The 25133-nt window shown below is 30.2% G+C and overlaps 3 protein-coding genes across 7 annotated transcripts; 2 read left to right on the forward strand and 1 right to left on the reverse strand.

Moving 5' to 3' along the window:
- The first annotated feature begins 826 nt into the window (after positions 1-826).
- On the forward strand, positions 827-10235 carry LOC122569680 (ras-related protein Rab-8A-like). Its single transcript, XM_043731101.1, has 5 exons — positions 827-1033; positions 1874-1934; positions 5849-5987; positions 6172-6375; positions 7149-10235. The coding sequence occupies exons 1-5, from the start codon at positions 910-912 to the stop codon at positions 7269-7271; spliced, it is 651 nt and encodes a 216-aa protein (XP_043587036.1). The 5' UTR covers positions 827-909; the 3' UTR covers positions 7272-10235.
- LOC122569671 (SH3 domain-containing kinase-binding protein 1-like) lies at positions 10005-22612 on the forward strand. 5 transcript variants are annotated; one of them, XM_043731072.1, is made up of 10 exons: positions 10005-10143; positions 15249-15465; positions 15635-16060; positions 16163-16367; positions 16480-16814; positions 16913-17014; positions 17161-17258; positions 17344-17533; positions 17674-17792; positions 20224-22612. In XM_043731072.1, exons 2-9 carry the CDS (start codon positions 15307-15309, stop codon positions 17773-17775), a joined length of 1617 nt encoding a protein of 538 aa, XP_043587007.1. In that variant the 5' UTR covers positions 10005-10143; positions 15249-15306; the 3' UTR covers positions 17776-17792; positions 20224-22612. The 5 variants fall into 5 exon arrangements, with proteins under 5 accessions (XP_043587007.1, XP_043587006.1, XP_043587011.1 ...); XM_043731071.1 differs by having other exon boundaries at positions 17674-22612; XM_043731076.1 differs by having other exon boundaries at positions 16507-16814; positions 17674-22612.
- On the reverse strand, positions 22245-25108 carry LOC122569683. The gene is made up of 4 exons (XM_043731110.1): positions 24702-25108; positions 23660-23806; positions 23351-23581; positions 22245-23134 (listed from the first exon to the last, which is right to left on the reverse strand). Exons 1-4 carry the CDS (start codon positions 24943-24945, stop codon positions 22947-22949), a joined length of 810 nt encoding a protein of 269 aa, XP_043587045.1. The 5' UTR covers positions 24946-25108; the 3' UTR covers positions 22245-22946.
- Between the last annotated feature and the right edge of the window lie 25 nt (positions 25109-25133).

Here is a 25133-nt window from a genome sequence, read left to right on the forward strand (position 1 = left end):
TAAAACCAGTGTCTGCCTGTAATTTTCAAATCATATAGAATTACAATATTTTGGTACTTTGATTATTTTGATCAATTCTGATATTCATATTATTATCGTACTTTTGTCTATTTAACCCCATGTATACTACAGATGATAGTTTTACTGTACAGATTCTGCTTTTTATCAGACTTCTTGCAGTGTCCTATCTAATCAAATGAAATAATTAATATTAAATTTTTTCAATAGGATTTAGATTAAACTAGAGGCGTGAAGCTGCGTGTCAACGTGTAATTATTACAATTTACTATGTTACGGTAATATTTTTAAGTAGTTGTAACAAATTTCTGTTTTCTACGTATATTGGATCGCAATCTTACGTTACATTCAATCATTTCCTTGATAGTTCAAATTTTAGATCGTTACATTTCCTACAAAACCAGCCTAATGTTTACGAACTAATGTTTAATGTTTACGAACAGGAATGTAGATAGTTTCTTAAGTAAAAGTTCCTTACGGTAAATACTTAAGTTTCAATACTTTCGTTATTGTCATATTGTTAATTAATATTTACAATCTATAGGCTTCACTATAGTGTAGTTAGCCTCCATAGGAAACGTATATATAAAATATTGCTCCTATAATTATTAATTTGCCTAGGTTATTAAGATTCGCATATTGTTATTATAGATCGACGAAAATGCAGAGAAAAGATCTTTTTCAATCGTAGCGTAATATTGTACGCATTTTCCTTTGGGTCAAAGGTTGTCGCGCATGACCAACGTGAAGTTGCAATTGTGAGAGCAGCTTTAACGGCACGAAGAAAAGCGCAGGCTTCGAATCGATCCTCCACCCCCAAAGTATCCAAAGAACAACCGCCGGCCGACGACTCTCTTGTCAACTCAACAACAGTTCAGTTCGAAAGCAAACATGGCGCTTGATTTCGCAGCCACTTACAAGGTTCTGGTGCTAGGTGACTCGAACGTTGGGAAAACTTGCATCGTGCACCGTTATTGTGACGAACGTTACTACGATACTTATATATCAACGATAGGTGAGACGCATCGTCGAAATCCTCGCGTATTACGTTCGTGTTCGATATATGCCTCGACGGTTAAGAATTAATAAGCTGATGGATCGCTGTAAAACAAGCTGTTTACGATAGTTTTATGAAGCTATTGCGACTACCAATCAAATTGATAACACCGATGATAATGAAAATCCAGTGATTCCAAGTTAGAGGAAAGAACGGACCGCATTGATGTTATATTTCGATCCTTCAGCTGTAGAGCTTGTTGACAAGTACATATTCTTACTTTCTAGACAATTTTGTTGCCGAAAAATCTATTTATGGTTACCTATAGCAATATAATATGTTCTTACGTATAACGGTTCCATGGAGTTTTATTTCACATTCACATTCTATTTATATTTGCATAGATATTCAACATTCAAATTCAGATATTTATGTATTTATTTTCGCGTTTGCTTGCATTTGCTTAAGGAAAGAAACGATAAGCGAAATAATTTTATTCGAAAAATTATCACGATAAAGCGATATTTTAGAAAATAACTGTTTAACGACATCAATCAGCTGATTGCAGGGAAACGAGTCTTCTCCGATAAGAATCGTTAATATGTATAATATGAATGAAGTTGTTTTATCACGTTTATTATAATGGGGTGAAATTTGTATGATTAGAACATACAGTATCAAGTTAAAATTTAAAAATTGGTATTTTTTTTTTTTTTTGTCAATATTGCTAACGGGACATTTTCCTTATAGTTACGTAGATCATTTTTGTTATACGAATTTCATAAATAATGTTTGACTAATACATACTTAGTAAAGTAAAAGACTGTTTTGTGGTTTTTAAGAATAATGAATCAACAGGTATCGATTTCAAGCAAAAAATAATTAACTTGGATGGAACGCCAATTAAACTTCAAATTTGGTGAGTTTCATATTTTTATTTATCCTATTTGTTATGTAAATATTACGTGAATTATATGAAACGCGCGTATATTTATATTTTTATGTTCCGAAATATAAATATAACGTGCTTTCTATTAAAATCAATTGATAAAATTAATTCATCGATTAAAGTCAATGAATTTATGTGCTCCATTACATTATCGTGATATTTTTAATCCTTATAACATATAATATAAAGGTTAAATTTTTTATTATAAATGTATTACTCCTAGTCATAAACATAGTATATAAATATAACATTTAATTCTGTAAATATAAAATTATATATAAAGATTATTATTATTAAGACCGATAATAATATAAAAGTGTTTGAATTATTGAAACAGCAGTAAAGCAATGTAGTGCAATTTTGTATATCCCATTCTGTGCATATGTATGTACGTACATATATAATTTCGTTTTGTTTCGAATTACGAAAGAATTTACACTGATATTATAATGAAATATGATATATATATATCCATTCGAGACTTCTGCACACTTATATGTATTAAAACTGTTTAATTTTCTATTCTATTGTAATTTTATATTCTACAATAACACATATTGATAATTGATATTAATTGTAAGGGTAAGGGGAAAGAAAATCAAAGGATATTCTGTAAATAATACAGAAGACTGTTTTCGTTAATCTCCGTAAAATAGTATAGTTATGTTAAGTACGAGAGTCGACTGTTAAGCAATAGACACTCGTCTGTATCTCGAGAACGAAAGTTCTTCCGAAATGAAACAAAAAAGAAATGAAAGATGGAAAATGGAACAATTCATCAGCTACAAAATACCATATTTCCTTTTCAATATGATTGAACGATCAAACGAACTTACCTGTTAGTGAAGTCCAATCGTAATTACATATCTGAAGAGCTTCGTTCGAAAAGATTACACGTCGTTCCGTTTCCGTTCTCTAGATGTCACAACATTGCCTAAACGAAAGTGACTTGTTCTTATTACATGTATTACATAATAAGTTCGTTTGACCCTCTATGTCTCGTTCTCTAGATTATAGTTGTTCAAAGACAGTAACGTTAAGATATTTCTTTCTTTCTTTTTATTATTATTATTTATTTGATATGAGTTTTTGCATTCCTCTTTGGTCATAGTCCTCATTTGAATATCACAAGTCTTACAAAAGTAATTATATGTATATATATATATTTCTTTTTTGAGCTTCTCTTATCCTATTAAGCTTTCGAGATCGCCGTGTGGCGTATCAAGTGCGCTGAGAAGATTTTTGTATCAACTTCATCTTTCTCTCAGGCTTATTCAAAGAAGATAAAAGTTTGGATAAAGATTTGGATAAAGTTAGTAATTATTCTATAAGTGTTTGGCTTTCCCTAAGTACTCGAATAAAGTAGACGTCACATATGGCTCTGACTTCTCTGCGAACATTGGAAGACTAAATGTTGGTTATTGAAACGATCTGGTGCTGAGGATTTTATCAGTTTTAGAGACTCGAGCATTTTTTTCAGCAACCTGTTCGATAATATCTCCTATACGATTGACTTTGATGCTGCTTAACTATGAGCCGTGCATAATACTATTAGTACCGCTGTTTTCTACGCTAGTTTTTTCAACGTTAAATCGTTTAATGAGTGCATATACTTCAATACGAGTGATATATCTCATATAAAATTGTATTTCGACCTAGATATCTTTTTTTTCTTTTATTTATTTATTTTTAATTCACGAATCTGTTGTCCTCTACAATATTGTTTTGCGTAATCAGAGAGATCGGTGATCTGCATGAATTCAGTATGCCGTATCGCCTCTTTCTCGCATCACATATTTTGTCTTTGGTTTGAAGAGTTCTAGATATTTTTCTCTACAGAATTTTTCCCACGGCCAGAATGACGCCTCGTACTGTCCCAACGAAGAGTCAGGCTAACATTGTTTTTATAGTTTGGCTCGGTATACCGTCGCTTGCGAAGGCTCGGCCGATAATTTCTCTACCATCATGGTTAAGTGAATCTCTCGAACGTTTTATTGTTTTACACGGTCATAACAATAGTTTTGGATCGGATTCTTGAGAAGAATCAGATCTGCTGTGAGCAGAGACTCGAAGGATACCACAAACGCTATCTTGTTTAATCTCTATTGTGATTCTTAAAATTAGAGCAAATGGTAAAATTCGCAAATCCTTCGTTGTCTTGATGTACTAACACGATGAATGGCATGGCGATGAATTTCCATCAACGTAATGTTTTCCGGAGGTTAAAAACTTCCCATCCTTGCGCGTTGATTGAGTCTCGTTAATATCGCATCTATATTTAATCTCACTTTAAATGATACTATGTCGAGTAAATTTATCGAGATATTTGGCATGTTTAATAAAGAATGTAGCTGCAAGATGAGTGCTCACACGGGACTGTAACTCTTCTCGTTCTCGAGACACAAGGAAGCGTTCTTATCAGTGTTACTTATCAGCCGACTCTCGTTATTTACCTAACTATTATAATATTTTGTGTCAATATGAAAGCATTCTTGTAGTATAACATCGAAATTCGTATACGGAAATCTATAAATTTAATAACCTCTAAATTGAAAATTTTAACTGAGATAGATTATTATGTTTTGTTATTATGCTTAAATACTATTAAATTATCTTTTACATATGTGTAAGGGTATTCTTCTCGAAAGAAATTTTATTAAATTATGTTGGACTATTTGCATGGTTTAAACTAAAATCTATAAATCGGAATTATACATATTTATTATTTTTATAAAAATGATATTAATTGGGTATTTTTAAATACCGACTGCTATAGCCATAACTCATAAACTATTATTTGTTATTGTTAATTAGCTTAAGTGATCCTACGTAAATTTTTCCATACCTGTGATTATCTTTTTCAAATATGTCACTTTCATTCAGGACGATAATACACATGAAGGACTATCTTTTACAATCGACATTGCAAGTCGAAAAAGTGACGAACTCGACAGATCGTTATCACATTTTGATTTCCTACAATTTTTGAAATTTCTTTAAGCAACATATTTGAAACTCTATCTCGTACTACATATACACGCTAAAATATATACGTGAAAACATACACATTAAAATGTATATCCGAGTTGGATATACATATGTATAAATCAATCCAACTGCTAAATCTAGAGTAACATATCTAGAAATATATAGTCATGTTCAAGGACTGCAAGTTCAGGCAACCTGTAATTGATTGTAACACATTCACGGATACATCGAATACAGTACTCTATGGCATAACGTTAACACATTGTTGACCAGCTACTTTACTGACAAACTAACGCAATAATCGATGATTATACTTTATCCCAAAATCAGTGCATATCAGCGACAATTTTATTCAAAAAATTATGCGTGTCATCGGTTATCTTCGTATTAAAATAAATTGATATACCAATAATAACAAGTTCCATTAACTTTATTTGTACACAATTTAATTATACTCATGTGGCCATACTCTAGCCGAGGCTGTGGAGGCGGATATTTTGGATTATAAATTTGCAAAGAGATGAACAATAATTTACATAATATGTGTTCGTACCGTCTAATATTTTCTAACGTTTCCATACGACGGTTACATATAACCACTTTTACGTATGTTGGCATTGATTTTCACAAGATTTTATCGATGTAATCGCTTCTCATAATGTTTTACTTGCCTCGCGAACTTCATACCTGTATTTTGTCACTTTTTACGTATTACTGTTTGCCATACTGCTCATTAATTTTGTATCGTTCATCGCTGCTTAACAATGTGTTAATAACAATGATAATCTACCGCAAAATATAAGCATTGCATACGCTAACTTATTATTATACGATTAATTGTTACTACACGATGTCTCTATCAATTACTATTATTAATATACTATCGACTTCTTAAGGGATACTGCTGGTCAAGAGCGATTTAGAGCGCTAACAACAGCTTATTATCGCGGTGCCATGGGTATCCTTCTGATGTATGACGTCACTAGCTTAGAAAGTTTCAATCATTTATCCTACTGGCTACGAAATATTCAAGAAGTAAGAATACGAGATAATATTTCGTTAATAATCCTGTTTGCTGGAATACAAAGTAAAAAAAGAAAAGATAAAAAAGAAAAAAATAGAAAAGAAAAGAAAAGAATAGAAACCACACAGTTTTACTTGAATTTCGATAGATATTTGATAAAAATGATGAAAACTCTTGAATGCTTTTTCTTTGCAGAACGCCTCGCCAGATGTAGTGAAGGTAGTTGCAGCAAACAAATGTGACGTTACCGCGCATAGGGCTGTTGATGCGGAAAGGGGGCAGAAAATAGCCGAGAATTTCGATATGCCTTTCTTCGAAGTGTCTTGTAAGGAAAATATAAACATCGAGGAAGCTTTCCTTACTTTAGCTAGAAGAATAAGAGAGCAACGAGGACGTCGGGTATTGTTGTTCTTTTCAGATATATGCGTGCTTTTTGTCATATGTATAAAATATATTCAATGTACGTAAGTTTCATCATTTAATTGACGATGAGAGGATTGAACGTGTTCCGTTATCGACGATTCGCGAAATGTCTGTCGTTTTATGTTATTTTAGTAGGATTCGTTACATAAAAGAAGATAAAAAAAAGAATGTGAAAATTGTGCGATCGTTAGTTTCTTTGTCTAATCTTTTAAAATTCATACACAATCTCGGGACTGTTTTATCTTGTTTACCTTTTTTCTTAATTAAAATGTAAAAATTTTTATGATGCAAATGATACCAGACAAGCGCATGTGGTTCTATTTATATCGTTTGAAATTATATTAAAGCCACGGAAACGGTAGAAAAATCAAGGAAAAAGAAAGAACATACGATGAAAACTAAATATCAATTCATTTACAAAAAACGAGCTGGACATATTTGATGGGCTAGATGAATACGAGTTAAATTCTCCCCTTAGACTTCATTTCTTTACATCGTATTAAACGATGTACTGAAATTAAAAGTGAGTCGAATTTATTTTCCAAATTAGAGAAAAGTATAGTATACGTTTTATTATGATTGCGAGTCATAGCTTTTAAATACAAGAAATGCGATGATCCGAATGATAATAATTATCGTATCGTGGTAGGAATTCACGTAAAATGCATCATACATGTACATATATATATACAATTTGTTAGTTTTTAATTGAAATAAACGATATTTATGAACGAATTGTTGAATTTCAGGCTAGTTTGTTCGAAGCTTCCGAAAGGGAAGGAGCCAACAATATAGTTATGTCCGAAGAACGGTCTCACGTCTCGGTTTCGGTATCCGTCCCTTCCGCTGAACCTTGGAGGTGCGCATGTTAGTTGCTATAATTATGGAGAATAATATCGAGACACGATATACTTCGAATATCAATAAATACGAAGTATCCACTCCGGGCAAGATTTTATCTTTTATGGTTACGCACAAAAATAAAAGGAGAAGAAGTGCGTTATTTCAATATATGTAAGTGTAGGATAAACTCTGGTAAGTTCGTGATAACCTCAACATTTTTCTATTAGCTGTTAACATTCGCGTACTTTGTAGCCGAATTGAGGGTGTAACGGTCTACCAATTTAATCTATTAACAGCGTTTTTGCGGCTATTTAATTTTGTACACAGTGTACATATTTATTTGAGCTTTATTGTCGTAACTAATAGCGTGCATTACATAGGGAAAGATCATTTGTTCCTGACGATGTAGCGGTGCATCGAGAACGTGCTATCAACTAAAAGTAAGATTTATTTTACTGAAACTTATCGGTTTCGTGGTAATTACAAAAGAAATAAAAACTTGGTTACTATTACGTTTCTAATATTTCAGTTAGTTTCTAAAGCAGCAAATAAATGCTATATATATGTATAAACAAGTAGCATTAATTATATTAAAAGTTACACTAATATGTAATCCTCTTTTAGGACAAAGAAACACTCTGTTACCTCGTCACGCTGGTTTCAGTCGATTGATTTTTAGCACGATATAAACTAGAACACCGACGCTATGTGTTAATTGTTTATTTTATTAAATTGAAATTTAATTAAATTTCGAACGAATTAAATTTTGTGCTAGCGACGAGTGAAAAAATATCACGAACTAAGCAGAGCTTATTTTACACACTATGCGATTTACAGCGATGTGAACGAATTTGTCGAGTAAAATTTTACGAAAGGTAGGAGTCGTGAGCCTCGGAGAGGCAAGGCTAGAAGATGAGAAAGCAAGAGATAGAAAGAGATTTTTGTATGAAGGCTAGATATTATATGTACGTCTACGGTGTAGCTAATGACTTGTCACTTGTCACAAATACTTCAAGCCATATTGCAAATATTATCGTGAATTTTGCACTATTCCTTTTTTAATGGTTTTAAAGCGCCGAACAAGTGATACAATTCGTTGGACGCATATATCGTTCGCGCTAATATTCGCGTTAATATACGATTGTACGTACTGCGTATTAACGAGTAGAGCAACGCAAATCGTATACATAACAAGAGCACAATTATATATGTACTATGCTAAGCGTTATTGTTATTACTGAAAAGAGAGAGAGACTCGTACTTTACATCAACTTATGTATGCTCTGACGTTGCAAAAACTTTACGTGCCCTACTAAAAAGCCGATATGATTATTTCATTTTTGACAAATTATTGAAACAGCCACAAATTAACTTTGATATACACATGCACGATAGAAGAGCCCATTTGCAATGACAATGTTTTCAACTGCAGTAAATAACGAACAGCTGTTCGCTGTTGTGTATCGTCAGGGCAACTTTGAAAATGGTTGATAATGAAATTCGCGTGTAACTGTTTAAATAAAAGACGAAATAACATTGTGACATCTGTGGGTCGGTCACGATCGTTTCTAACGGGAGGAAACATAAGAGACACCCATCAACCTTTTGTAATAATCAATAACGTTCATGTGAAATTAAAGAGGCTGAAGCACTTAATAAATTTGCGATAAAATATGTATGACGTTCGTTCATACTAACCAGCGAAACATACGGTGCAACTGTACAAGAAAAACGTTTTATAACATTTTAAACAGTCCTATTATATTAAATATACTATGTTACAAATTGCTTCTTAGCAATAATTTTGCACAATTTTACTCGTAAGTTTTACTCGAACTAACTGCTGATCTTTTATAACATAATTGTAGTTTCAAAAGTTTTCAGAATTGTTTTTCTTCGCTCGTACCACATTTAGTTGTGCGTTGTGCGGAAAATCGTGCGTGAAAACTTGTTATCGTCGTTGATTCTCTGATTTAACGATTGATTAACCCTCGGATGCCAAAGCACACGACATCACAGCCAGTCATTTTTCTCCCATACACATACGTACGTACATACTTAGTTTCAGACCCCCGTTTCTTTCGTTGTTTTATTGATAGCAAAATTATATATTTGTATATTATTAAAGGAATTAATATTTAACATTATTTACATATACTTATATAAAATTAAATTATGTAGTATTTGTAACGCAATTTTTTCAAGGAATTTCCTTACCAGATAAGAACAGGAAGACATAAATAACAGAGCGAATGTCGTTCATAAATGTTTTTGCATATTCATGAAAATTACGAAACTTACAAAACTATAAACCACGATATGCGACAACAATCAAGGATTCTATACAACTATACAAACTATATCGAATAATGAAAATTATAAATACGTACAACTGTTTGATTTCGTTCGCAGTTCAAGTCTGAAATGGCTCGATCACGATCGGCCGAGGGTTCAATCGAATTTATTTACAAATTATAAATAATACATTTGAAAGTCACATATATGCGCAACTATCGGATATTACAAGCTGCAAGCAGTACATATGTATAATATGTACTTACGAACATTTGGATAAACTTGCTTAACGTTCACACAAGGCCTAAAGAAACAGATATCGATGTTATTGATACAGTATCTTCCTGTTGCTTCGAGCATTCGCACGATCTCATTCGCGTAAGACGTAAGACATACATAGATACTTCGTTTAAGCGTTTAATATCACAATCGCCACCATAAAACGGCACGCATGCAAAAAGATGTGGACATTGCCAACGCTATTAACCGAGGACCATTGCTTTTCCATTAATGAAGAAGCGTGTGTGTTTTGTAATTGCATCGAAATCGGACATACCGACATACAGACGTTCGATGTACTTAAGGATTTGATTTCAAGGAAAAAAGGTAGTCACTTTCTTGTACTTGAAATATATTAAGATTACGATCGAAAGGCTCATAACAATATCGGTTTACGATAAATAAATTGATGGAAATAAGTCATTTGTTTCTTTTTTTGTTTGTTGGCAAAGCTAAACATTAATAACATATTCCAACAATGAAGTCGAACAGTTTAGAAGTTGAGAGATTTATGATAAAGCATATGTTCCTCCTTTTTCAATTTGTTTATTCCCAGGCAAGAAAAAATAATAGTCTTTAATTTTTCTTTAACCCCTTCCCTTACTTTAGCAAGTCATAAAGATTTTGGCCCAAACATGAATATCGCGAGTCTGACTCGCGACCAGATACTTCGGCCAAACATAAATATCGCAAGTCTGACTCGCGACCAGATACATCTATATTTCGGTTCGTATTGCGACTGTTTACGAGCATCAGTCTGTTTAGCGTGCGTCGATGTCTACCGCTTGGGCCCGAGTTTCGTCGAACTAAATGGCACGGGAAGGGGTTAATACATCTCAATTTTTTGATGACAAAATATTCGTTATATTACATAATCTTTATAAATGTATTTATAATTATACACCATAGAAGCATCATATTTAATTAAATCGCGGAATTGCGCACCTCGTGACAAGGATTTTTAACAACAAGTTAACCTTCATTCGATGATAAATCAAGACACTGAGCATTTTTTACAATATCGCAATATACACCATTATCGTTGTAAGTTTCGCTGCTAACTACTAGAATACGTTATTATCTAAAAGTTTGAGAAGAGTCGTTTTTGTTGAGTCGCACAATTATTGCAAAAGGTGTCCCACTTTAAATCTTTTAAAAATTATTACCAATTATCATTTCTTGCATTTATAATTTAAGATGAAACAATTTAAGATGAAAAATGCGCCAGATGCATGTAACATGCAACAATATATAAAAGTTAATATATTTAAAATGTATTATTTGTTATAATATCTATTAGGTGAAACAAATCTTTGTTTAGATTCTATTTGTTTGGTTGTATCCAGAAAATATGAATCTGCATAAATATATAAAATATTCACAAACTAATAATCACCGTATTCGTTTTAACGTAAAGTGTAAACATGGGAATTGTATTCGAAATACAATACCTTTAAACTATCTCCACCAAAATTGTCTCTTTGAATCTCTGCTCTTTTACTGAAATTTCTTATCACATTTTCTCGTGTCTCACCACTGAATTGCCTTTTGATCTGAATCGTAAGAACAGTTGTATGTTATTAATTATTAACGACAGAATCAAATGCTTTTTTAAAATATACTAAAATTTGAGAGGTTAGTTTTATTGGAAACAAATACAAATGTAATTTAGTTAATTAATAGTCAATTAATAACTTTAAAAAGTACGATGTACATATTATCGAGCATGAAAGGGGGTAAAGTTTGTCTGATCAAGTATTGATTTTTCGCATAGATTCTGCCCTTTACAATGTTCCGTAAGAAAAGATCTAGAAGCGTTAGGTTGCATGACGTTCGATCGATGTCGTTACGTTGAGAAATCTAAATACAGGAAACTATATTCGCAATATTCGCAAGCCGTCGTTTCTCTTTCGACTTCGCGTCTATAAAGTGATTGACAAAATGCAAAATGTAAAGTACAGCTTTACTGTGAAAACCGTGGCATTTATTTTTGCAATTAATTAAAGAATGAATGCTCATTAGTTGAACATGCTTTTATCAACCGTATGTAAAGTTCACCTGTTTCCCAACTTTCGATTAATGCGACTTGATAATCACTATGAGAACACCTGGCGGATTCGACTCATAGAGTTAACAATGAAATAATGTATAGGAAGTAGAGAACGAAAAATACACGTGGACGTGTCAGGTGTGTGTATTGTAGCGCTTCGTTTGAACGCGCGCAAGCAAAAATGCATTTTAGGTGGCGATTTTAATTGTTAAATTTATTCGCGTAGGATCGTACAGATAACGAGAAGAATTAACACCGAATAACGTTAACACGATTTGTTCGAAATCGGTATTGTATTATTCTACGTGCAATAGTCAAGATATAGCCAAGATATATATTATATGATATATATTTTAGAATAATGAATCAACTCATTGATATTTAATCGGTGTAGAAGCACGATAATAGCACGCGCTATTAAGTATCGCATAATACTTCTATAGGTGCATAGATATACAGTCATTGTCTTGACTTAAGATCACTATATTCCTCGTTTGTGCTGTTAAAAATAAACCCTTCGTTATGCCTACAATCAATTAGATATAAAAAAGAAGAAATGGAATAGAATATGTACACTTACGGAAACGAAGATTTGAAATCACATGGAAACGAACGATGAAAACAATTAATACGAAATTTAATAAATATTATGCCCATGTACGGTTACGGTTTGATGTATCGTCAAATTCATCGTTAGATTTCCAAAGTTGCTAACAAATTTGCCGCGTATGTCGAAATCAATGTTTTTCATTGTCCATACATACATACATACATACATGCTTACATACATAAATGCATACATATAAACAATAGAGAATGTAAAAGAATTCTTGTTGTAGATCGTTAAATTCGGTCATCGACCAATCAATTTTACACGTGTGCATGGTTTTTTCAGTTTTGTTTCTTCAGTTATGTAGAATATCGTTCTATTTTATTATTCTTGAAGAAGTCTGTTTAATTAATCCAAAACGTTGCCCTCTTAATTCCTTATAAACTACTCATTGTTAATATTTCCTGTTCTACACCTCTTATAGTTCTTTTGACCTATGTATAATATTGAAATTATAATACTCGCATTAATATTTGGAGTTACAATGGTGTGCAAGTTCCTAAAATAGAATTTCCATTTTAAGTAATATTTGGAACAACTTTAAGTAATATCATGTAACTATACAACAATGTTTGTTTATTCCACTGCTTTCTTTTTTTCTTTTCTTGTACTTTCCATGTCCCTATACAAAGTATATTAATTAAAATTCGTTTAGAAATCGCTTTTAAGATACTTTATAAAACAGAAATTGTTTAATTATTTCTCTCGCATTTGAAAATCACACATGTAATTGGTTTAAGCCCGATGCAGATATATAATGCGATGTTATTACAATCTTATGGTGATGGGCGCGATACCGCGCTGTGCGCTTTGACAGATTTATATTTTCAATAATGCAATACACACGAGTATATTATTGAGAAATAATAAGGTGCTCCAAAAATTTCTCTCCTTCTTCATCTGCATGTAAATAATTTTTTACCAAAATACAAAATCGCTGATTTCTTTTAGTCCGAACATCCAAAGTTTCGTCAAAGTCAATATTTCACTTACGATAAATACAATCGCTTATATGTCCATATTTTGTTAGGTAATATATATTCCGAAAAAAAACCTTCCTCTTCGACTTCTTACGAAAATATCTTCCTTCTCAATTGGCTGAAATATTTATTTAAAGAAGGAATAAAAACAAAAAAGACAATTTTTACTTGCCACATAAAAATTCTTCTTTCTAAGATAAACTTTCTTTTATTAATGTCCATTTTCAAATAGTAATCTTTTTTTGATACACTTATTTGGTATTTATTATAAAGAAGATTTCTTAAGATATCTAGGAATTAAAATAATAAAAAATATAAGAATTCCTTTCAAAAAATATTTTGTCCATTCACTAAAAATATAATCAATGAAAACATTTATTACACGTTTCCTTTATCAGTACACACCTTATTATTAGCGATAAGAATATCTCATATGTTTCGTTTGAACAGTTTGATCGATAATATTGGTCTACAAATATATATATATATATACATTTATAATTTTATAATATATATATTTATAATTTTTTATATATATATTTATTTCTATATTTTATTTATATATATATATATATTTATAATTAAATATATTTATAATTTTTGAATTCATAGAAGCAACCGTGCAACTTAATATCTGATCCGATCATAAAATCGTATATATATACCCTTTATCTACGATTAAGAATTTCTTCAATGCCTTTACCAAATATCGTTAATATTCAGTTGAAATTAGCTTCTACGGTAAAGTTTAGCTTACGCGTCTAAATCAAATTTGTTTTACCTATTGTATCAGATAACGTTACTATGTAACGTTTTATAAAATGACCTCGTTACATATGATTAAAACGTTAGATATATAGGAAACTTTGTATGCGCTCTGCGCATATCTGACTGATACGTGAGGATATTTATTATTAGTGGTCACCGATTTATATGAATCAGTCGCTTGAAAATATACAGCAAGGCATATAACTTTCTAGACGAATGTTCTCTTTTAAACACATGTAAATACTCACGAGAAATGTGATAAGCATCGGTAGATAACCTACATCTACAGAAAGTGAAATATCTAGATCAATGGTAAATACATATGAAGCCAACGATCATAATTCAGTTAACAGCGTCTTTTATGAATCACCAACGTGTTCGTACAATCTTGAACATCTCTTGGAGTAATGGCCTACTCATTGATGGGCTTCACACATAGCGAAAATGAATCATAAATTGCTTGGCGCGTTCTTTGAGTCAGCGATATGTTAGCATGCGCACCTTACACTACACATAAATTGCATCTTGAAGTTCACTTGAGCTTGGAGTCCAAGATGGCCGCGATGACAGATATATCGAACTGTTAACCGAATATGGGATACGCCTAAATTTTCAGTTTACACCGACACATCTTTTAGACATTATAATACAATGAATATAATAAATACGTGCAGTGATATGAAAGGTGGAGGATGCACGAAGAACAAATGACTTTTACGGACGTGCAGTTTGTCTTAACTCATACGTATGCTACGTTCTGTGTTCAGTCTGCTTTTTCACAACGAGTAATTTGTTCATTTGCAACAAGAAGTCGTTACAAGGAGAACGACTAGAGATTTCACACTCAACTGCCCACGTAAATAAATTAACCTATCAAACTTTTATTCGAGAAAAAGTGACTTAATTCGAGAGTTCGTATTCTGTCATTTATATGTCATTCGTGTGCTCTGTTTATCTACATTTACATGTAAATTTATATGTATCCTTGATGTTTTTAGTGTAAATTAGTTTGTATTTCTTGCAGATATAAGGTTGTGATATTTATGTGTTAAAATATTCAAGCTACTGTTAGAATAAAAAATATGGAGGCAATTGTAGAATATAACTATGAAGCACAAGAACCTGATGAATTAACTTTAAAGAAAGGAGACGTTATTACTGAAATTAAAGTGATGTTAGGTGGTTGGTGGGAAGGGACTTTAAGAGATAAACGGGGCATGTTTCCTGATAATTTTGTCAAGGTAACTTTTCATTCTTTTAATATTTTAATATATTTTAATATATTTTCTATAATATATTGTGGTGCATGTACAATATTTGAAAGATAAGATTTATATACATTTCCAATGTAGAAGAGATGTTGGTGTGAAATTTTTATATATTAATATAAATAATTACAATCAAATATAGGTGTTGGAACCTTTATCAAGTGGAACGGTTGTAAGTACAGGAAGTGGAGGAAGCGAAGGAGCTGGTAGTGCTAAATCTGAAGATGTCTCCTTAAAAAACGGCGGATCTAAAAGACGATTTTGTAAAGTGCTTTTTAATTATGAACCGTGTAATAAAGATGAACTAACTTTAGTACCCCAAGATTCTATAGAATTTTTGGGTGAAGTAGAAGAAGGATGGTGGAGAGGTAGACTTAAAGGCAGAGTTGGTGTTTTTCCATCAAATTTTGTTTCTCCTCCAGTTTATGAAGAATCTGATAAACACAAAGATCAAGAGAGCAGAAGGTTGTGTAAAGTACTTTTTCCTTATGAAGCTGCTAATATAGATGAATTGACATTAAACGAAGGAGATATAATAACTCTTCTATCTACAAATGCTTCTGATAAGGTATTGATTACTTAAATCGAGTATTATCCGTTTCTTACGAATAAGTTTTGAAAACTATAATTTGAAAATATTCATGTCATGAGTATGAAAAATAACTTCTAGGGATGGTGGATAGGAGAATTAAATGGCCAAGTAGGCTTATTTCCTGATAATTTTGTTGAAGTAATAAATGTCCCATCCGATCATCAAGATCATGAACAAAAACTTAAGGCATCTATGAAGTCCATTACAAAACATTCTCATCAAATAAAAAAGAATGGAAAAGTGCACACTAGAAAAAGTTTGGATGTAAAAGATCTACATGCAGGTATTTAATTTTTCATTCTAATTAGTTAAAAAAAATCATATAAAATTTTAAACTATAAATAAAATCGTTTATCTTGCTATATATTGTTGAAATTATTATATTTTTACTACAGATATAACTAAGAAAACCATATCAACAGGAGCATCTTCTACGACATCAACTTCTCCAGGAATTGGAGGAAGTGGTGGAGAAAGGAAAAATATAAGTGGACATTCCATTACCTCGAATTTAAAACGTCTTGTAGCTGATGTTGGGACTAATAATGGTAATGGAAATACAAATATAGCTCTGGGTGAAGAATTAGATGGTGTAGAACGAGGAGAAGGTGCACCGCTTTCGCATTTAACAGCTTCTCGAGCTAAAGCACCCCATCGACGTCCACCTTCTTCACAACGTTTAAGACGCCACGTTACTGGGCCACCAATTACCACAACCACTACGACACCTGTTAGTGTTCTTGGCTCTATTTTAGTTTTTAGTATATGTGTGGGTAGTATCTAAAATGTTAGTACTTCTTAAAATATGTAATTTTCTATTCACGATAGGAAGATAACTTAGCAAACGGTAATGCAGACATTATATTAGAACAATTACGGGAAGAAGAACCTGAAGGATTGGCTGCAAAAGCAAGAAGAAAAGCACCCTGGGTAATTCCATTTATATATTTTATTCATGTACATATGTATCTTCCATATTCATCTATATACAAATTTTGTAATAATAAATATAATAATTTTCCATGATTATACTCGTATGAACACGTAATGTATTTTATGCTGACTATCATTTCTAGGTAGAGGAATTAAAATTGAACCAATTGGAAAGGAGAAAAATTGTATCGGTGGATCGTATTGATAAATCCGAAGAAAAAAAAGAACGTCCTAGTTCACGGTAAAATTGCATTTTTTAATAAATGCTTATGATGGTACGAGTATTAAGTTTTTAATTTGTATATAATTTTCCAATTTTAATGTAGAGTATTAACAACGACAAATGTTGCTGATTGTATTAATAAATTGGAAGGGGAAAGTGAAGAAAGTAGACTGAAGGATAAAGGTCAAAGCCAGAAATGTGACACATCTTCACATGTTGAACAAATCTCATCTACTCCTGGGACTCCTCCTGCTTATGTTCCATTTGCACTTTACAATCAATTACTAGAAAGGGTGAGTATAGTAAGAGAGTTAGCTTAAAGTTATTAAATATTTTCCATGTATGTTTAATTCGTATTAATTTATAATATTTTGTTCCACAAATATATATAATATTTATAATTACTAATTAAATTGAAAATTACACGAAACAGGTTGTTGCCTTAGAAGAAAAGCAAGCAATGTTACAACAAACAATGGGACAAATTTTGGAACAATTTGTACCTCCTGTCTCTTCAATCAACAGCCCTGATTAATCAACACAAATTCTACAGTATGTCTTTTCATGTAAAATGCTGCTAAAATCTCAATTTCATTTTCCATTATAAATATCGTCAAACAGTAGTGTATACTTACTGTATAATTTTTAGAATCATTCATTCTAGTAGCGGCATTTTTAATTTGTTTCGCTAATGTGGTAACAGTATTTATTTATTAATTTGACTAAGTAAAATATTCCATATATCATTCCTTCCTTGAAGAAGCATTTTTTCAATTTACGTCAGTTTATCTTATTTCACTATAAGTATTTTATTTGTTACTTTCATATTGCTTTTAATGACATCTCAAAGTTTCTAAAACATATGTAATATAAATTTTCCAAATCTTTCTATATCTATTAAAGGATTATTAGCTTCATTACTTAATTAAAGTAAAAATACAGCATATTTAGTAATGGATACCTGATATAGAGGATGAATCAATAAGAATTGTCACCTGAAATAACTTGTTATCTATTGACTTTATTAAAAAAATGGTTTAAACGAAATTTTTGTATTCGAGAAGATTTCGGCCAGATGAATATATTTCGATTTCTGATTTACGATTTTAGAATGTTTTAAATGCATTTTTTATTAATATCGTGTTGTAATCTGTTTGAGAACTTGAATAATTGACCATCGACATAGAGCTTGTTGAGCTTGAGATGCAGTTACGTTTCATAAATTTTCGTTTCATTTGAGAAACTCAAGGTCACTTTAATATTTCAAAAAATCAAAATATATTCATCTGGCCAGCCTTTTCAAATACATCAAATTTTATTTCAAACATTTTTTGATAAAGTTAATAGATAACGAGTCAGGTGGTAATACTTATTTATTCACCCTGTATACGTATATAGAGATTTATTTTAAAACATTTAAAACATCTTAAAATTAATATGTATATCTTTCTAATATATTTCCTTAAACTGTATCTCAAAACTATAGGAGTATATTTGTACTTAAATTACTAAATCAGTAAAGACTATGCATTTTATATTTTCGTTGAAAAGCTGCCTCGCATTTATAACGTAATACTAATTACTTTTAAGTCCATTAAATAATTCAAGTGCCAATATATTTAATTTTCCTTTGCATAATTTCATAACTCTACCATAAAAACGTTAATACTATTTAGTTTCCAGAAAAAATGCATTAACAAAGTATTAAATATACCTACTTAAAATGAAATAAGTTTAATATAACTTAAAATGGTGCTACATGATGAAATACTTGTGATACTTTATATCACGTATTATAATATGACTAAATGAGGCAGCAAACTATGAATAATAATTTTTATCCTAAATGAAATAGAGTGACAAGATACATTAAAGCTCACTTAAAAAAACAAATTATATTAATAACTTTGTTCCATATAATCACAAAACTGTTGAATATTTCAAATCTTTTTATTTTTTTAAATGAAGGAAATTTTAAGTATAGAATGAGATGGTTAAGGATACGTGTATGAAATAAATGCAAGCAAAACAATATTTAATTTTTTACATCAGTATTATCTAAAAAGAAAAAATAGCAAGTTTATAATATTTCCTCCGATTATAATCACATTATTTCAGATTATATGTTAGCTATGTGCAAATATGTAAATACCCAGTATCGTAAATGAGTTGAAGAAAACAGTAAATTCCTATAGTAATTTGCAAATGAGCTACTAAATATACAAAAATTCTAGTCTAAAACAAACAGATTGCAGTGATTAAAGGATTCAAGTGCCAGGGCCAATGAAACTAACACTGTCACTATAAATGTCGTTGTTAATAAGTATATCTTTCAAAAAGTAATGATTTCACTGTACTTCTCATCAGATTTATAGTAATTTTTGTCTCTTTCTTTTTCACAAAATTGTCCTAAAATTTAATAGATATAAATTTCTTTTAAATAGTTTAATTTAATGAAAACTTAATAAACATTATGTTTTAATTACAATATCTTTTTAATCCTTTTATTTATAATATCTTCATTATATCTAGAACGTTAGTACTTTTATTATCTGAAGATACTATTTTTGTAGTTTTCTTTTATATAGTTTACAGCTGAACTACAAATTATATCATTACATTTTGAATGATATCCAATGTAATATATAAATTAGAGTATTAGTATTGTACAAAATTTTTACACATTTCAGCTGAATGTAGCTTATTTAAATGGGATGTAATTATAAATAAGTGGGATGAAATAGTTATAAAATATAGAATACTTCTTTTGCATATGAGAAGAAAGACACTAGAAGATGTTAAATTTTGGCAGCTTTAGATTTATATGTACTTTTTTTTGTTTGTTTATTTTTATATGAAATTTGTTTATTATTACGAACAATATTATTATTATTATTATTAATATTATTATTATTATTATTATTATTATTATAGTTAATTGTCGTTAATTGTATACAGGATGCATATCTGTATTTGTTTACAGAATTAATATCAAGAACAATTTCATCTAGTAGAAGAATTTGTATAATTATACCATGAGTAAAAAGTTTTCTCTGAAAATGTTTGCATGTAAATCAGAAATTGCAAAATATTTACATGAATTATTACATGAACATTATAATTATCAGTGTGTTACAATTCATTGAAGCATTTTAGATTATGCTTATAATGCAATAGACCCTATCTGAAAATATCTTTCATGTAGCATCTGTCCTTAACTTCAATACAAAAGCACAAACTTGTTGCATAATAGGATTCAAAACATTGTTTTCACGTACGTATTTCTTAATAAATTGAGCTGACATTTTACATTGATCATATTTAAATAAAATTGTTGTCATATGTTTATCTGCAATATCTATTACTGTACATAAGGAGATAATGTATATTTTTATGTATTATATGGATATTGTGTTAAGTATATTTGATTTTTCACCCATTATGTCGAACAAGTGAAGTAAATGAATACAATGCAAAATAAATAACATTGAATTGGTAGTTTAATCTGGAAATTTAATTTCAACAGTTATACAAGCCACGAGTAATTTTCAAAGTAGTATTTTTATTGTATATTCACTAGTTTTTATCTTGTTTTATATCTCTGTAAAGATATTTTTAAAAGGATATAGAAGAGTTATGTTACTTGTTATAATTTTACACAATCGATTTGATCTAAAAACAACTTAACATACTGACCACATTTCAGAAATGTCCAGTAATTGATATGACTCCATACAAAAAATATCATTAATAAATCCTTTTATACTTTTATATATTATCACAACCGAAAGATTAATGTAAGATTTTTATGTAAAAAAAACGTTTAAATTTTACAAAATGACAAGACTTCTATTCGCAAATCTAAATTTCATACATCATTGCAAATTGACGATATGTGACAATAATAGTCCTAAGCGAAAGCAAGAAAATTTTCCAAGTTCGTGCATAATATTAATAATATTTTACTATTATCACACAATAATTATTTTCAAGTCCATGATAAAATGAAGATTTGAATTATAGCTAAGTCAAATATATGTTCAAGTTACGAAATAATTACTTAAATACAATAACTTTGATAAAGAAAAACGTTGTCTTCCTTTAATAACGAATATTATAGACTATATATAGACTATTTACTACATTAATCGTCAAAGCAACGATCTTTCAAATGGACTAACACCTGTATGGTATTAACATGCATTTTTTTATAAATGAAGCTGTAGATAGAAACTTGCTTACATATAAAATATTTTTAAATATATGATGCATCACACGCATTAAAAATGAGTATTTCCATTATTAACATGTATATGTCGAAATGTTTTAGTCATTTATAGAATGCAAGTTAATTGTTTCAAATTAATTATGCATATATCATGTAACATGGAAGATAAATTTTGTTGGTATGACAAAGAAATCATGTTCTTCTTCTTACTATTATTACTATTATTATTATTACTATTATTATTATTACTATTAGTATTATTATTGTTATTATTATTATTATTGTTATTATTATTATTATTATTATTATTGTCTACAATGTTTACTTTCTGTTTGAAGAATGTAAATGATAGCTAGTAATTTGTGAAGCAAAAGATTAGAATGCATGTTGTATTTTATTTCATTTTAAAAATTTGGATTGTTTAATAATTTTGATACGAGTATGGAAATGAGTAAGTAAAAATTATTTTATCTTGGCCGCTTAGTGTACATGCATATGAAATAATATATATTAAATTATATATAAAATTGCAGATTAAATAATATATATTTTCTTCTATTATAAATACAATACCGATTAAATATTTATTGATGGAGCATTTCAACATACTTATATTAAGATAACTTACTATTCAAATGAAGTGTAGATATATATTATTTGAGTAACATGTTGGAACTCGATTTTTTTACTTTATTATTAACACTTGTATTGAAGATTATTAAGCAATGAAACTTTGACATAATCAAATTGTTATTATTACGATATATATATATATATATATATATATATATATATATATATATACATACATATACACATGTATATATATTATTTCCGAACCCTATTAAAACCACAAATAAAGTATCAATACATCTTAATGGTTGGTTTTAAGTCTTAAGTAATCAGCTTAGAAAGCATGTGATAGATAATAAGTAAATAATTGAAAGAAGCACAATTTTTAAAGGCATAATCCTAAAATTGTATACGTGTATATAATCAACAATGAATGAGAATTATATTTTTTCTTTCGTGTCGATCATTTTCAGAGCAATTCAAATGTAAATAATTTGTTAGGAAAAACTTTTTTCTGCTAGTAATGAGTACCATACTTGTAACCACATATTAAACTTATGTATATAATTAGTATTTGTGTTTTTAATGCATCAACTTGTCCTTTTCATTTGATATGATTTCAACAACAAAATAGTACAACTCATTGCTTTCTCTTTTGTACATTTTATACTCACAGTTATATTAATATCGGAATGTTACAAGTTCTAAGTAACTTAATAATTAACATTTTATTTTCTGATCAAAAAATATTTATTTCGAGTATTCTTTAATAAGTAGTACATTCGAATGTGTGTATTAAAAGCATTTAAAGCATAATATATTATTTTATTTTAGCTTTTCACACATAATTTTGTGTAGTTAAAACTGCTACCTATTAATATATTTGCTTGTAAATTTCAACGTTTCTAGCTATGCAAATATGAATAGATCGGTGAAATTTCACAGATAAAAGATAACACACTACCGCAAGGAACAACTTTCCAAAAAGGTCCAAGTTGTAATTGAGGTGGTTGTACCAGAGTGACACATCCTTTTGAATGCGATGGTTGTCCCCTTCCCCATGCTCGATAATTAAAACATAAAAGTGGTTCCTCTAAAAATTGTATAATATTTTTATTAATCATACCGTATATAAGCTTTTCAGAATTTATAAAGAAACGAGATATCAAAGACTAGAATCCTTTTTAAACTAATTTTTTCTTAACCGTAAGCGTCATTTTCTAATTCTAAACAATAATACAAAAAACTATGAATTTATGTAAACGTTATGTGGCAAAATTCTACCGTATACAAAGTTAAAATTAAGTACCAAATTCGTTCATCCAAAATTTTTCATTCCTACGGTTACTGAGTCCGACAAAAGTAGGTGTGTTTGGCGAAATGTATTTTGCAAGCCCGTTAGTACGTTCCTCGCTGATTATGTGAGCCAGCGATGCATTTATTTTTTGGCAAGCTGTTCGTGCTTGGCTGTAATTCAAGTTGTCGCTCGAAAATACAAATATCCCTGTCCTAGGAACGCAAACCAGTGTGAAGCTAGAACCTACAATAAAAATAATTTATATAAATTCCTATTACTTGCGACATGTCGATATTTTTATTCTTTATTTTTTTTTTTTACCAGTTGGTATGAAGCTGGGATATGTGCTGTAATATTTATAATTCTTATCCTTCACAAGCGTAGTAAAATTGTAAATCTCAGGACATTGAAGCGCTTGGCATATTTTCCTCGTTGTTTTACTTTTATTCTGAACGCCAATATTCAATTCTATGTGAACAGAAACAAAACTCTGGCACGCAGTTTTATATTATTACCGATAGACTGCTGATATTCATGCAAATTCACATTTTTATAAACGCAGCTAAAGGAAAATCTAGACAGGAATTTGTTTAATTCACCAAGATCAAATGTAACGAATATTATTTGGATATTTCATATATTTATACGTATTACGTGCATTCTGTGTATTTTTCGTTTGTATCCTGAAATTTCACATACGGTGACCGAACAAAGACCGGTATTAAATATTTAGTATAGGTGAAATTTTCCAAAGAAATGCTGTATAAATCTGTCTAAAACTTGATTCTTCGTACGTGTGACACATCTTTTTATGACAGGTACATGTATAACTTCCAGACTGAAATACATGCCGATTCAATATCGTTAAGCATACATGCATACGATACAAATTAAAGACACATAATAAACTGTGTTTTGGCGAAACATAAGATACAAATTATAGTATAATTAATACCAGAATCGTTTTGCACCCGTTGCAAAAGCAAAAGAAAAAAACAGGAACATAATCTAGAAGCTATATAAGAATTGATATAGGAATTAGAATGAGAACGAAAATTTCGATTTATTGTAACAATTATTCGGATAATAAAAGTTCTACGTGAACATTTGAAGAAGCAGAATCGAAATCGTAATTGTTTTCGACCCTCGATAGAGTTATATTTTACGAAAGATTTCGTTTAATAAAGAATCGTACTTTTTCAGGAATTTACACAAGCCCCTATTTAGAATGTACTATTCCATGTCACAATACTTTTGTTTGTCACTGTAAATGCATAAACATACACAGTCGTCTAACTATTGATCACCGATTGAACACCGTGGAACATTACGATACGTTTCCAATCTGCGTCTTTCGTCTTACCATAGTCATCGTCTAAACCATAATTAAATGCCAAAGCTTTCTTCACCGAAGCGAACTTCCTGCACTCGTTCACATTTCGCACCGTTTTCCTTGAGAGTATTAACTGATTCGAACGGGCGTTAGATTTCATTAATTTGTAGTATGGCAACTGTCGTGAATTAATTTCACAGTAATTATCGCATATAATTAAGTGTAATCCTAAACACGCCATCAAGTATGTCAGAGTTACAATTAACTTTCCCATTTTTTAATTCGCTGAAGAATCTTATCCGATTGAATGTTTACTTGAAAATGCATGATTTTTTTTGTACAACTGGAATACTCTTGGATAATCAGGAGACACAGACCGACGGATAAAGCAATTAACCTGTACGTCGACGCGATATGCACACAATAGAAACGGAATTTCGATTTATGCAGTCGACAGATTTC

The sequence above is a fragment of the Bombus pyrosoma genome, linkage group LG7 (assembly GCF_014825855.1).
Source record: "Bombus pyrosoma isolate SC7728 linkage group LG7, ASM1482585v1, whole genome shotgun sequence".
NCBI lineage: Eukaryota > Metazoa > Arthropoda > Insecta > Hymenoptera > Apidae > Bombus > Bombus pyrosoma.

Coding starts and splice junctions, on each gene's coding strand:
- LOC122569683 (XM_043731110.1), bottom strand. CDS start 24,945: ATGGGAAAGTTAATTGTAACTCTGACATACTTGATGGCGTGTTTAGGA. Junction 23,807..24,701: donor TGGTTTAGACGATGACTATG/GTAAGACGAAAG, acceptor CTGTTCACATAG/AATTGAATATTGGCGTTCAG. Junction 23,582..23,659: donor TCCCAGCTTCATACCAACTG/GTAAAAAAAAAA, acceptor TTTTTATTGTAG/GTTCTAGCTTCACACTGGTT.
- LOC122569680 (XM_043731101.1), top strand. CDS start 910: ATGGCGCTTGATTTCGCAGCCACTTACAAGGTTCTGGTGCTAGGTGAC. Junction 1,935..5,848: donor CCAATTAAACTTCAAATTTG/GTGAGTTTCATA, acceptor CGACTTCTTAAG/GGATACTGCTGGTCAAGAGC. Junction 6,376..7,148: donor GAGAGCAACGAGGACGTCGG/GTATTGTTGTTC, acceptor GTTGAATTTCAG/GCTAGTTTGTTCGAAGCTTC.
- LOC122569671 (XM_043731071.1), top strand. CDS start 15,307: ATGGAGGCAATTGTAGAATATAACTATGAAGCACAAGAACCTGATGAA. Junction 16,368..16,479: donor TGTAAAAGATCTACATGCAG/GTATTTAATTTT, acceptor TTTTTACTACAG/ATATAACTAAGAAAACCATA. Junction 16,815..16,912: donor CCACAACCACTACGACACCT/GTTAGTGTTCTT, acceptor TATTCACGATAG/GAAGATAACTTAGCAAACGG.